Raw genomic sequence first — 14730 nt, 5'->3', positions numbered from 1 at the left:
TAATATATGCACATCTTAAGGTAGATTCTCTAATCATTCTTGAGTTAATCATAGAAACCGTTTGGCACATCTCGTGATCAGTTAGCTACTTGTTACAAGTAGGTCTCGTAAAAAAGAAAAAAAAAAAGCATTTGAAAAGCCTTTTGTTCCATTCTTTTCATCACACCCTAACTTTTCATATTCTTTCCTGTGTAATCGTACTGCTGTGAATGTGTCTGTGTGTCTCCCACATAGTAACTTCTGAATGTGCTTATCAACTTCAAACAGGTTTGACAGGGGAGAGGACTGTGGGGAAAGGGAGCTTAATTTCTAAAATGTAATTAACATTCCTGAAATGCCATCAAAGTTGGTGGCTGGGAAGAGGAAAATAAACTTTATTAGTATTCCACTGAGGAAAAGTTTAGTCAGAGCCCACAGTTTACACAATGAATAAAACCCTGTAGGAGAACATCATATTAACTTATGGAAGAAAGCTTTGGTTGAAGCTTTCCAGCTCTTATAAGGAAAGTCAATCAAAGTTAACACAAATTTGTTAGGCATAAATTGGTAGGAAGTTAGGCTTCATTACTTCCCAATGTTCACAGACCTGCTTGACAGTAAGGGTGAGACTGATCTCACCTCACATTTCCATTCTACAGCATTGAGATCTTTATTTAAACTAATTGTTCCTGGCTCTCATAAGATTCAGTAGAGAGAAATAAGTTTTGGACACTAATTCATTTCATCCTAATATAAAAACATAACGGAAGGCAAACTGTGTTCTAGAAAGACTGGTAGCTCAGATTTAGGCTTGTATAAATGTATCCCCAATGCATAACTTTTTACCATATATTAGCTTTTTAAGGATAACTGTGGTTAAGGACATGAAGGGGTGTGTAGTGTTAAAGATAAGATCAATAGACAAAACAAACATATTGGGTAATGAAAAACAGAGGCAGCACTCAAATTCAGCAAGATGCAGAGAGGAATGATTAGCGAGGAGGGACTGCAGCCAAAAACTTCTGTATGAAGGAACAGATGTTGTAGTAATAGAAGTAAGATGGTTTGGCTAGAGTGTTTTGTTCATCTGCTTATAGTTCATTTGAATTAAACATAAATTGATTGCTTCCATCTTTGGATTTTAAAGAAACAAGTAGCTGATCAGTCACCCTACTACTCCCTGAAATGAGAGCACTGTGCATGTTTTGAGACTGGACTTATAATCTCCTTTCTTACCTGATTCTGACTTTCCCTATCTGGAGAAGCAAATCTCCAAATCCTCTTGGGTGTTTCTGGATGATTAGCGCCACTCCTGGCTTTTCTGACTACTGTCGAACTAAGGGTTTTATGGGTTGGTGTGAGGCCAACATCCTCCCCAGGAGTGAGCAGAGAGTATGAGCTGTATGCCCAGGAATGGGGTTTGAGCTCACAAACAGCAGGGTGAAAAGAAGTCATGTTCTGCCGAACTGTCTTAAGTTGAAGATAAGTGAATTCGTGGAAGAGGGGAGTTGGAGAATGGAGCAAGTGCAGCCTCATATGAGAGTGATTATAAGAAGAGTATTAGTGAAATAACTGTTCACTTTCATACATTTTGTCATTTGATTTAGAGAGATGCAAAGCCAAACTGTCTTGAGACTGTTTCTTGGTTTTATTTCATAAAAATTGTATACAGTTTTTGTTATTGAGCAAAGCGTATCTGAACTCTTACATGTCGTGCTGGTATTAATAGTTTTTTGTTATCCAAAGAGTCACTACTTTTTGCAGCTTCACATAGTCATTACATCAAGTGCCTAGTGTGCAATTAATTACAACATGCTAAATTTGATTAGACAGTATCATTTCTGAACAAGGGACTTATTCAGAGAATATAAAAATTATAAAGTGATTTTCTACATAGAGTACCTTGGTAATCAACAGAATGAATAAGGAAGTGCTGTATTGAAAATATTTGCTCAGAGAAATCTTGCATCTTTATACATTGTTTTATAAAACAATTTATATGAGTTGCAAACACAAGGGTCACTTAAATGGCGGAAAGGGACACAAAGACTTGGAAATCCTGAGAACACTGGCAGTTTGAAGATTACTTATATTTGCCTATGAACTTTGGCTAATAGGCCTTCTTGAGAGAGATTATATTAATTCACCTCAACTTAAACTCACTTTACCCTTGTTTCATGTTTGCTTGCCAAAGCATCATACAGAAATTCAGAATTACATCAGAATCATACTTTTACATGACATTTCAGATTTTTCTGATAATTTCATATTTTAATAGAAATAAAACGATGGTCTTCCCTCTGTTACTAAATAAGAGGTCAATCTCCCCTTGTGTATAGTAAGATGGTCAGACGAAAGAAAGATGTAATATTTGTATTATCTTCATTGTAAGGCATTTGAAATAAGAACAACTCAAAGTAGTTGTGTAGTATATGTACTATTCTCAGGGTAGTAAATATAGCTTTATTTTCTTGTGAAAGCCATTATTTCTTACATAAAAAATGTGGTTGTATTAACTATATTTTTTGGTTTTTTTTATTACTTTAACTTAGTAGTCGTTTTTGGTAACCTAAAATTATTATGATGCCTGCACTCAGGGGCATTGAGCAAGGCATACATTAATCTAAGCAACATTACATTTGTATATCACTTGAATAACAATTTCCTGGTCAACACTTGCGGTTGTTCAGCTGCAGTGGAAGAGGTTACTTAAATAGGAACAGCGAAATTTTAAGTTTATATGTAGCAGTTAGAAAGGCTAAAATGGCAATGGTTATTTAACAATATTAATTTTAAACTGATAGTGACTAAGACCTACATTTTGGGAAAATAAAAATAAAGTAATACACACATCTTGTGGTAGGTATACTATTTCAATAATAGACAAAACACTGCTTTGTGTATCAGAGAAGTCTGGAACATAGAAAGTTGTTCTGTCATAAATTTAGGTAAGCCTCTTATTTACTTTCTCAGAAGCATATCATTGTCAAAGATTTTCTGTTACATTGAATGTTTCAAAAAACAGAAGCAACAACTAAATATTGCAAAACCTATTTTAGCAGTCCTAACACATTCATTTTTGCAGTGTGAATCTCACTTGTTTTGTATTAGTCCATTAGTTGAATGTGCATATCAGAACCTTTCAAACATTTCATGAAAACAATTCACTACCAGCAATATCAAGGTTTTCTATTTATACTATAATCTGTACCCAAGTCTCTTAAAATACTGTTGCAGAAGATGTAGTTCATTGATTTTTTCTCTTCTAGTTGTCTGTGGTGATATTAATCTTCTTACCTTAAAACTCACAGCTTTGCTTCACTGGATAGATTCATAGTAGAGGAATAAGTACGGGTTTTGTAATGAGCTGAGTCAATTTCATATAATTCTGTTCCTTAGGCTTTAGAATGATGTGAAGCTTTCATACCAAAGTCAAAAGCAATGAATTAAGGATCAAACTTGTTTTGGGGTCAATCTGGTGGATGTAGAGAAAAAATGCATTTCTAAAAGATAAATGGTCCATCTGAGGGTGATGTGAAGCTGTGATAAATTCAAGAAATTACTGATAGCGCATCATGAATCTTTACACCAGAGTTAATCTTGTGTTGCAGTTCTTAGCAAGCAAGAAGGGAACTAGTCTGTCTATATAGAATGTGTTCCCCTTACACTTAATGAATAGAAAGACTTGTCTGCCTGTAGTACCTTTCAAGTTAAAGCACCAATGTATGGACCTTTAGTGGATATTTAGGTACTCAAATGTTCTTGACAGTTTTTCTCTTTAATATCAACATTAGTGGACCATGAACTCATGTGAACTGAAACTATTAAAATTTAACTGAGAATTTTCAAGAATATGTGCAAATTTAAATTTGCAAAATTTATTTCATCTCAGTTTGTTGTACAGGTAAACATTTGTCTAGCTGCACCCTTGCAGCCAGTAAAAATAAATGGTTTGGTCTCTTTGGAGCACGAAGCTTAGAAATAAGAGCAAGTATGCAACATTGAGAAAAATGAGAAAAAATGAGAAAAAAAAATCCTCAGATGAAAGATGAAAAAAACCCAGTCAATGTTGTACTGTTTTTGCCAAGATGCAGCATATGATATCACTCAGCATGTATGGTCATAACAACACTACCTGGCAAAGAATGGAGTTATTACTTTGAATGTAAACTTCCATAGCTTTGATAGCTTGCACTGGAGATTTAACCTTGTGTACTGTGGTATTTTTTGAGAAACATCTATTGATGAAAAAGAGAAAATACACTCTTTTTATGGAATATACAGATAGAATTATTGATATAGTGGTAGGCATAAATCAATGTAGGTTTTATAGAGTTATGTAGATTTTAGCTGTATTAAAGGAAAGTTGTTTACATACAAAGATCTCTAGCAAAAGTGCTTGAGGGGCCTTTGTATGATGCAGGCCTTTTGTATGATAAAGAATACGATGACAAACACAGTAATTGTACATGTTTTTACTTTCACTCTGCTGTATCTTTCTTCTGTTTTCTGTGGTAAAACAAGGTAAAACAGCAGTGAATTAAACTAATTTTTCCTTGAATGTAAAAATGTGAATTAAAAAGAGGAAAGATATGTCCAAATAATTCCACTCTATTCAGTTAATTAACTGGAAATAGAAAAGCAACTACTGTAACCTAAGTCATGTTGTATTGGCAACATTTATTTTCTCAGGATATTATTTCTAGACATTGTGATATAGTACTGAATCACAGAATCACAGAACTGTAGGGGTTGGAAGGGACCTCCTGAGATCATCGAGTCCAACCCCCCTGCCAAAGCAGGTTCCCTACACCAGGTAGCACAGGTAGGCATCCAGGCAGGTCTTGAACATCTCCAGAGAAGGAGACTCCACCACCTCCCTGGGCAGCCTGTTCCAGTGCTCCGTCACCTCACTGTAAAGAAGTTCTTGCGCATGTTTGTGCGGAACTTCCTATGCTCCAGTTTCTGGCCATTTCCCCTTGTCCTGTCTCCACTCACCACTGAAAAGAGTCCGGCCTCGCCATTCTGCCCCCCACACCTTAGATATTTATAGACCAAGATCAGGTCCCCTCTCAGTCTCCTTTTCTCAAGGCTGAACAGACCCAGTTCGCTCAGCCTTTCCTCATAGGGGAGATGCTCCAGGCCCTTCACCATCTTCGTGGCCCTCCGCTGGACTCTTTCCAAGAGATCCCTGTCTTTTTTGTACTGGGGAGCCCAGAACTGGACGCAGTACTCCAGATGAGGTCTTACCAGGGCAGAGTAGAGGGGGAGGATCACCTCCTTTGACCTGCTGGCCACGCTCTTTTTAATGCACCCCAGTAAGCCATTGGCCTTTTTGGCCACAAGGGCACACTGCTGGCTCATGGCCAACCTGTCATCCACCAGGACACCCAGGTCCCTTTCCGCAGAGCTCCCCTCCAGCAGCTCATCCCCCAACCTGTACTGGTGCATGGAATTATTCCTCCCCAGATGCAAGACTCTACACTTGCTTTTGTTAAACCTCATCTGGTTTTTTTCTGCCCAGCTCTCCAGCCTATCCAGGTCTTGCTGAATGGCAACACAGCCTTCAGGCGTGTCAGCCAATCCTCCCAACTTCGTATCATCGGCAAACTTGCTGAGGGTGGCCATTATCCCCTCATCAAGGTCATTGATGAAGATGTTGAACAAGACCGGACCCAGCACAGACCCCTGATGGTCAAAGTTGTATACAGATATTGTTGAAGTTACTAGCACACGAAAGTTCTTTTCCATTTTTTTAAAGTGCAAAGCAAAACAATAGTTCATTTTTTTTTTTAATAGTTCAAGAGATCTAGCAACTGACTGAAAGTCAACTACTCTAATTAGTTGTTTAAAGATTTAATGGTACTGGAGGTCAGAATCTAAAATTTCCTTGCATGAATGAAGTCTGGTGGTCATATCTTGATTTTGTAAAGGCTTCTTTCTGTTTACAAAAGTGTGGATTTGATCAGCCCCTCTGCATGCCAACATCTTGTAGTAATGTGCTTTCTTCTGGACACTAAGGAAATACCAGCCCACTTGTAAAATTAGACTAGTATGTGATAATTTCTGCTGCATAAATTGGATATGTTAGGCTGTCACGATCACCTTATACATTCTTTTAAGTAATTACTGGTATAGTTTCCTTCCTTACTGAAGGAAAATGTCAATTGGCCCTCCTCAGTGCAGGAGTATCTTCTGTTCTCTATGATTCTGGCCCTTATCTTGTCAGGAGGCTAATGTAAGTCTTCTTGAGGAAAGAATATGCCTGAGATGTTTAAACATGGTTGGTTTGGCCTGGATATTGATAGTCAAATAGAAAGCAAGTGGTAGTAAACTTGGGAAAATCTTGCTAGTTGCTTTGGATAATTGTATCATGTTAAGAATTACTAAAGTTTTACTTGGAGCTGCAGCTTTTCTGCTGGGGACCCTGATGAGTATTTCATGTCATAGGGCACGTCAGTAGAAAAAAAGCCCAAACTTGCATGGGTTCTACCAAGTTGAACAAACCTGAGAATCTATATCATCCTACTGTTATGTTGGCTTTTGGATTTCTTCCAGAGGAGAGTCTGTATCTGCGGAGCGGGGATCACTTGATTTAGCTATTTGACTCCTAATCCAGAACAGCACTTATTTACGTTTTCTAAGTTAGTAACGAGGTTATTCCTATTCTTAAACAAGTGATTTAAAGTTAAGAGATTTTTTCAAACATTGGCTTGCATATGCTTCTTTCTGTAATATAATTATTCTAAGGCCTGATTTATAGAGCAAAGTAACCAGATTATATGTGCTCTGTGGATTAGTAAAACTCATCTCAATGTGCACATATGTCTGAGTCTAGCTTCCTTTACATATTGTGGTACTAATGAGCTTGTCCAAAGTCTTTTTTTTTCCTCTTTTAAATGTGGGGTATTTCTGCTGGCCACTGAGTCCCTAAAGATAAATGCTAAAAGTTCCGGTTTCATTCCTGTTGTCTCCTAGACATGAGGTTTTGAGCACTTCACACCACTGCTAAATTGTATGTTAATCTAAAGGAATAGTAGAAAGGTTAGAAAATTAACTTGAGGAGTTTTGTGAGGGCTATGTTGCTTTTCCCTTGTAAAATGTCACTGTTCTGTGTTTTCAGGTTTGTTTCTGTATTGGAGCTTATACTCTTTCCTAGGTGTTTGTAGCTTCACCGATTCCTATTGGAGTTTTATGTTAGGTTCTAATAGAAGATCTAGATGCTGTTGTCTTCTAACAGCTAATGTCTCTCTCTCTCTCTCTCTCTCTCTCTCTCTCTTGTAACATTTAATTATTTTTTAATTATTATTATTATTTTTAGCTTGAATTAACATGTTTTCCATTTTTTTTTGTTATATCTCATAGGGTTGCTAGCTTTTGATGTATGAATAACTTTTGGATAGTTACCATAGTCCCTTGTTCTAACAGCCCTGCATTTTATCCCATTTGTAACACAGAGACCTAAACAGATTCTGCAGTAAATATTCTATTAATAGTGATTTGAATCTTCCAGGTGGAGCTGGCAGACCAATTAATTTCATTTTTGCAATGAATGCAGTTTTTAATTTAGGCAGTCAGAAGTTTGGAAGGTCAAGGAAGAAAGGACTAATATTTGTTCTGCACCTAGTAGTCAGGGTTACAGCAAACGTTGCTTCTAGATCTTCTAGACTGTAAGAGGCAAAACTTAATACCTTTAGGTTTTCTTATTCGGGATTTGATTTTCCTTATTTCAGTTGAACTTCTTTCAGTGACTCTATGGATAATCTTGGCATAGACTCAAAGCAGATAAAATATCTCAAGAAATTATAATAATTTTAACAATCAGAACAGGATTATAGGTTTTGTTCTGTGATTTCAATTACACAGTAACAACTGTGTGTGGTAACTAGTAGGTGAGAACACGGTAATTTTTATGTAATTCTAGACTATGTGAATTTCACAGCAATTTAGTGTTGCATTAATGCTCACTGGCAGTTTTAGCCACCTGTTTTTTGAGCAAAAACGTGTGTTGCATTGCCTCCTACGCTACTAACCCTAACCAGGTCAGGACCAAATAACTTCACGTATACACCAATATGATGAACAGCAAAATGGTGCTTATTACACGTGAACTCTAGCTTATATACCTTATGTGCCTCGTCTATGTCCCTAAAACATGTGCCACACATCAATCATAGAGCTGGGGAGGTCCTGTCGCATCATATCCCATGGGAGGGTCTCGCAGTTGCCTACTACAAACATGTCAGAATTGAAGCGGTCAGGGGCATGAAATAAATATTCTTAGTTTTTTGTTTTGTTTTGTTTTAAGCATAGAAAATAACAGTAAAGGCTATACTTCCCTTTTCCCTTGAAGTGGTTCAGTACGTCAAAGACTTGGAATAATGGAACGGTTGGCAACCAAAATGACGGGAAGGGCATAAGGCAGTCTGCACTGCAAGGAAAGGAAAGAATAAATAGGATGACAGTAAAGTGACCATAGATATGATAAAAACAGAGAAATTAACAAAGAGCAGAATTCCTAGTGGATTTGAGACTAAGTCAAGAAATTAAAAAATTTTCCTTTAAATTTCTACTCCTTCCAAAAGCCAAAGAAAAAAGCTAAAGAATTAATAAGCAGAGTTAGTAAAAATTGATTGTTTTTCAAGAAATTCTGAGCATTTTTTAAAAATTAGTATGAAAAATCAACATAATCTTAGAGAATGTCTCTCCAGAATGTGACAGCAAAAATATCACAATAAAATTAGCTTTACATCTAGGATTGTTAGTTGAAATAACTTATAGATAATGTTATATAAATCTAAAATACTGAATAAATTAGGAAGCAACCATATTCACAATCATGTCTTAAATTTATAAAGGTAATTTTGTCTCTTTTTTTTTTTTCCCCAAAAGTATTTCCCTATGCTGTGTGATCTTAGCTGAAATGCAGAAAAAGAATTTGCTTACTGCTTACTGCATTAGACTATAACTTATGAAGACCTGCATAAGCTTTGTTAACTAGCTGATTTTTTGTTTGACTCCTGAGGGTTATGAGATATCATTTTCATTAAGATACATGAATTTTGTAGTTTTACCCTACTGTTGGAAAGAAATGCAAGTTACTTTGCAAATAAAATTATGAAACTTCATTAAAAGGTGTAACTTCCCTGTCATTTGTAAATAACTTTACATATCTTCTCATCATACCCACATCCGAGTCTCATTCTTGAGGCCGCTTCCATAGGTGTATATGTGCTTTCAAAAATGAACTTATGATAGCAAATTTCTAGGGCAAGGCATTGCATGTGATTAGATAATTTCCAGGAATTATGAGAAGTATCCATCATTTGTTCTTTGTGAAATATTTTCAGATGACATGGCAAGCTTCAGGTGTGCTGCACTGTGTTGAATAAAGGGAGCAAGTAGATGGATGAGAATGTTGTATCTTCTATAGAGCGTAGAGAATGGAACTGATATGAAGTGAGAAGAACAAAATTTTAAGCCTGATGTAAACCTCATCAGTATAATTTAAGTTGTGTGTTAAACTGTGTGTGCAAGCCGGAATAGAAGTTAGCTTTAACTCTTACCGCTGGCTGCCTCCAGAATTCTTTCACTGCCAAATGTTTGATCCTAGGAGATTTTTGCTTTTGCTTTCCCAATCAGTAATGACTGAATGTTCCCCACTTCCTTGCAGGCATGGTTTTGCACTGGTACCCAGAGGATATACAGACTGTGTAAGTTGCTAGCTGTCTGTAGTTACAACTGTCAGGGTGGTGGTGCCTGTAGGTGGCATTTTTATGGGTAAGAGTGTTTCATATGTCATGCCTCAAATTAGGCAGTACAAGATGATCAACTTTGGTCTTGTACCTTGTAGGTCCTGCTGGTTCTTAAAGCTCAACAAACTAGAGTTGCATGGTATGGCAAGAGATCAGTTTGTTCAGGAAAATGCAACTTTGACCCCAAAGGCTTCTCTGTTGTTATTTAGAAATTATATTGGATATACTTCTAACCTAAGAAAACTGTAATGCTCACCTCTGTGGGTACTAATTATAAATGGGATTTATCCCCAAAATAATCACCTACCAGTTTCCTTTTATTCTAAATACAGGGTCAGAAATCTTGCAGTGAGGCTGGATCAAAAACACTACCATGAAAAAGCTTTGTTTTCCTTGCTGGTTTCTGTGCCTGTGTTTGATTTCTCCTAATGCATACTTCACACTTTTCTTTACAGAGTTTCACCTTGTACATTCCAAATTCTCATTTTAATTTGTCAAGAACATGCTGAATTATGTTCTCCACAGAGTCTGACATTTCTCCTGCACTGGGGTGATTTGCAAGCTTTTCACTACTGGATCACTGAAGTTATTAATAAGCAAAACTTTGTCCAAGACAACTCCCTGGGGCTGCTGCTTGAAATGTTCCTAGTATCTCACACTGAACTAACATCCGCTTGTGTATATTTAAGCAGTGTGATTTTTGTTTAGATTGCAGGTTTGCATGTAAAATTCTGGTAAGAGGAGGAGAAAGTGGGGGAAATGCTAGGTCCTGTTACAAATCCCTTTCTCTCTGAAGCAGTGAAAAGTGCATTTTCCCTGAATTGGCTACAGAGAGTTAGGGTGAATCTTTCGTGCTATTCAGGACCTGTGTATCTCCCTGTCTGCAATGGCCACAAGGGGTGAAAAAGCTGCCCAGTGTGGGATGTGTCTGCCCTCTTCCCTTAGATGGTGTAACCAGATGTGCTGCCTTTACAAGATCTTGTAAAAATGTATTTTCATGATGAAGATGCTGACTAGTGTTTCTTACTAACATAACCTATTAGTTGAGAAGAAGATTTTAGAACTACCAAGCATTACTGATCATTTCTCCTGGGCAGGAACAACAACTGACGTGCTACTTTATCACTTCAAGGTGAATGCTGAAAATGAGCATTGGTGGAAAGTAAATTTTACATTGATTAAAATGTGCTCTTACATTTGATGTAACTAAAGAAAACGTAGGTACCTAAACATTATGTTGTATGTAGCCTGAGACAGGAGCTGTGTCTTCCCCTGAGGTAGAGCAATAGCACAGCTGGGCACTGATCTGACATGGGTAATTGACTGTCTCTGCAGTAACTAATATTCATGGAGTGATCTTCATCTCCTTTCTCCCTGGCACAAATTCCACATGGAATTTGATGCAATTACATTTGTGCTCAGGCTAGTGGTCCTGAGATTCAGGCCTCAAGTTGAGAGGAAATTGTCCATGTCACAAGAGTAACGGTTTCATAGCTGGGCTCTATGCAACCATCCATGCTAAATGATGGCAACCACAACCATCCAGGCTGTGTGTGGCTCTTGCTGCAAGTTTGGCTCCCACTGTGAGAGTAGGGGTATGATTACAGCTCCTGCATGTCTGTATGAGATCCTGCGTAATCTACCCATTTTCTTGCATGGACACCCTTCATGCTGAGTCTCTTCTCTTTTTAGCGGTTGAGAAACTGTTAAACCTGTTTGGATTTTTCCATCCCATCACAAATCTTCATAAAGGCATTATGTTGCCATTCACTGCTGTGCTGCTGTGTGTTCCCCAGGGAGGTTTGTTAGGTTGTATTAGTACAGATTAAGATCTGTGCTATTCTCACTTCTCTCAGTACCAGTTCTTTGCTTGCTAACTGTGAGGTCAATAAAATTCTGTTTTCTGTCAAATAGCAACTGTTTTCTTGTGAGAGTTGTAGCAGTCTCCACCAGTCTGTCATATGGATTCAGCTGCAGGGAGCACTCATGAAATATACTGAAGGATGTAGGAAGATTTCATAGCCATGCTATTTTATTTCTACAGCCATTGCTGCCTTTTCTTTTGTTTTTGCCCTATCTGGACATTTTTATGTAAATGAGATTGGGGAGGACTGGAAATCAAACATGCTCAGATGAAGAAGGAAAGATTCAGAACAATTGGCTAGCCATCAAATTCATTTATTTTTGTTTTGTTTTTTCTAAAATAATTCCAATGTAAATAGGTTTTGTTCTTCTGTTTTGCAGTGTTACCAGCTTTAGTGAATACTGAATAAAAACAATAATGTTAAAGATCTGAATAATGACTCTTTTTTTTTTTTTTCCAAGTAGTTGCTCAAAAGCAAGGATCTAAATAGTCAAACTTTAACACTTGCAACATAATTACACATGCTGATCTGGAAAAAAACAAAACAAAACAAAAAAGAAATGAGCACTTCCAAATATATTTCAGACTTCTGAGGGAATATTTGAATGCTGTGAAATTCCTGTGAGCCTTTTTAACAATTCTTCTCAGCTTTCACCACTTGAACACACCCAGCCCTTCTCTCTCTTCTCTTCTCCCTTTCTGCTTTCCCAATTCCATATACCAGCTTAACATTAATGCTTTTGAAGCTAGAATACAAAAAATAATGCCTGTTACCAGAAAGTCAGGAGAGTTTGGCACACCAGGTCCTAAATCCCAGAGAAACGGAGGAGAAATCCACTTGAGCTAGGCACTGGAACTGTCCTTCTGGGACAGGAAATGCATGTTCATGGACACAGGATGATGACAGCCTTTTCAGAGGGATGTCAAGGAATCAGAAATGAGATGATCTCTTAGCCCTGACAGTTTTGTCCCTCTAACATTTTCAAACTTGCTGGTATTTCCTTTTTTTTTTTTTTTTTTTTTTTTTTCTTCTCCTCTTTTTGCCTCTATTTCTAACAGTAGATTTCAGTTTCATTCTGATAGTAAGTCAAGAACAGCTAGCATTGTGGGAAAGCTTGTTCTTCACTAAATAATTCCACCATTTGCTTTAGAATGTTTGAATTGTACTGTTTTCCTAATTGTTCAGTCAGCTTTCTAGGCTAGGACTGATTTTTGTGTATCTGGCTGGGGGTAGGGTGTGATCTGAGTTCCTGAGATGAATTCTGTTATCAGTAACTTAAACCTATGATGATGAGTTCCTTTGTTCTGTTGGTCACATCTATGCCTTCTTCAGTCAGTTTTTCAGCAAAACAGCAACAAAATGTGACTTTTGAATATCACAATGCTTAGAGCAACATTGCAGCTGCAGGTAGGAGGAGGTGGAGGGGGTAGAGTACAATGAGACACTGAGGTATTTAATTTTCATTTTATGTAATTTTCTCCTATATTCAGGAAATGTTGGAGAGATTAAATGTCCCAAGAGGCCTCTTTTAGCTGTACTTTCCCAAAATAAGGTGTTATTCATGCACTCAAGCTCAGAAAATGGTGTTCTCCTATCATCAATATATGGGCTCCTGGAACTTTCTCAAAGGCTCCTAGCAAGCAAAAACACAGCTAATATACCCATATGTAATAAGTAGGTCTTACTTCAAGAAAGAGAATAAATCAAAGGCTGCACTTCAGAGAGCACTACCACACTTTTAAGAGGTTTATGGAAAATCTTGGCTGGACTCAACAAAAGAAATTACATAAGGAGTCTCATCTGTCACATGATCATTTCTCATCAAAGTTCTCCTTATAATTTTAGTAACATAAAACAAATTGGTGTGATCACAGTAGTGGTTCTTCATAGTCCTTCAGTGACACAAAACAACATTTTTTAAGTTTCGGAAAACGAACTCCCTTCTTTTCACAGATGTGGAAGACCTACAAAACTAGCAGAGTAAGAATCAGTGAATTCCATAACATCCCTTCTAGTTGTCCATCTCTGCTGCCTGTGTTTGTCAATCTAAAGAAAGCTGCAAAATATAATGGCTGTGGTCTGAACAGCTTAATCTGTGATGTAAAGCAAAGAGCTGTTTTTAACTGAACAGCACAGTTTTAGTGCTTATACATCTGTCTGGGCTATATTTCCAACCGTTCATTAATGTTCGGCTCTTGATTCAAATCTGAATGAAAAGTACAGAAAAGAAATACTATCATTATGTGACGGTGGCTCAGAAGGAAAAAAATTTAAGGAGTTTGAGCCATAGATTAAGTCAGAAATTAGAATTTCTACCCTAGTAGATATCCTAGGGTTGCTCATCTGATCTTAGGTGATACTGGACGATCTATCCCAATGTTGCATAACTTCTAAGAATTGTTATTTTACCTGTGAGACAAAGTAAATTGAAAGTGATGCATTGAAATCAATGAAATTATGTTGATTTCCACAAATCTCTTAAGTAGGATAATAGAAATAGAAAAAAGTAAGGTTGAGTATTAGACTCCTTGTCATAATCTCACGATACATCCATGCTTTTGTCACTGCTTTGTTATTAATAGTATTATTATTATTGATCTTTCTTTTATTGTTGTTTCAGGTTAGGTTTCCCCATGATGATCGTGTCCTGTACCATCGGGATGTGCTATCTTCTTGTTGCTCATGTTGTAGTAGGTTGGAATTCATAAGAATTTATACATTCAAGACTCAAGGAAGCTTTCTGTTTCATTTGATTTGTATAACAGAACACTAAGAAGACACATAAAAGCAGAAAGTTGTGTGAAACACCCACATAAGGTATCAACCAAAATGATTGTAAGTGTCAGGTTTGGTCATTCTAAACTTCTGTTCTGTGAACAATTTGCAGAAAAAGACATTCCAAATTAAAGAATCCATATATAATTATGTAAAAAAATTATCATGCAGATGAAAAAACACCACTGTGAGAGAATATATTGTGCCTGAAAGTTTATATTAACACAATCCGAATGTAGTCACAGAAGAAAAACTCATTCACAATGGGAGATGTTCATTAATTTCTTTTAGAGCTTCATTTATCTTTGTCAATGTATTTAGCTGTTTGTATTCAAGTAACTAATATTCAAGCTACA

General features: G+C 36.9%; 1 protein-coding gene across 1 annotated transcript in view; it reads left to right on the top strand.

Annotated features, from left to right (window-relative positions):
* Positions 1 to 14307, top strand: part of OCA2 (OCA2 melanosomal transmembrane protein) — a gene marked incomplete at both ends in the record, with an annotated part of 205850 nt that extends 191543 nt beyond the window's left edge. The window contains one exon of the mRNA XM_079544452.1: positions 14220 to 14307. Coding sequence (XP_079400578.1) covers positions 14220 to 14307 — 88 coding nt within the window. The remainder of the gene's footprint in view (positions 1 to 14219) is intronic.
* Between the last annotated feature and the right edge of the window lie 423 nt (positions 14308 to 14730).

The sequence above is a fragment of the Tetrao urogallus genome, assembly GCF_951394365.1.
Source record: "Tetrao urogallus genome assembly, chromosome: 1".
NCBI lineage: Eukaryota > Metazoa > Chordata > Aves > Galliformes > Phasianidae > Tetrao > Tetrao urogallus.
Note: the sequence above shows the minus strand (reverse complement) of the source record. Positions and strands in the feature narration are given on the sequence as shown.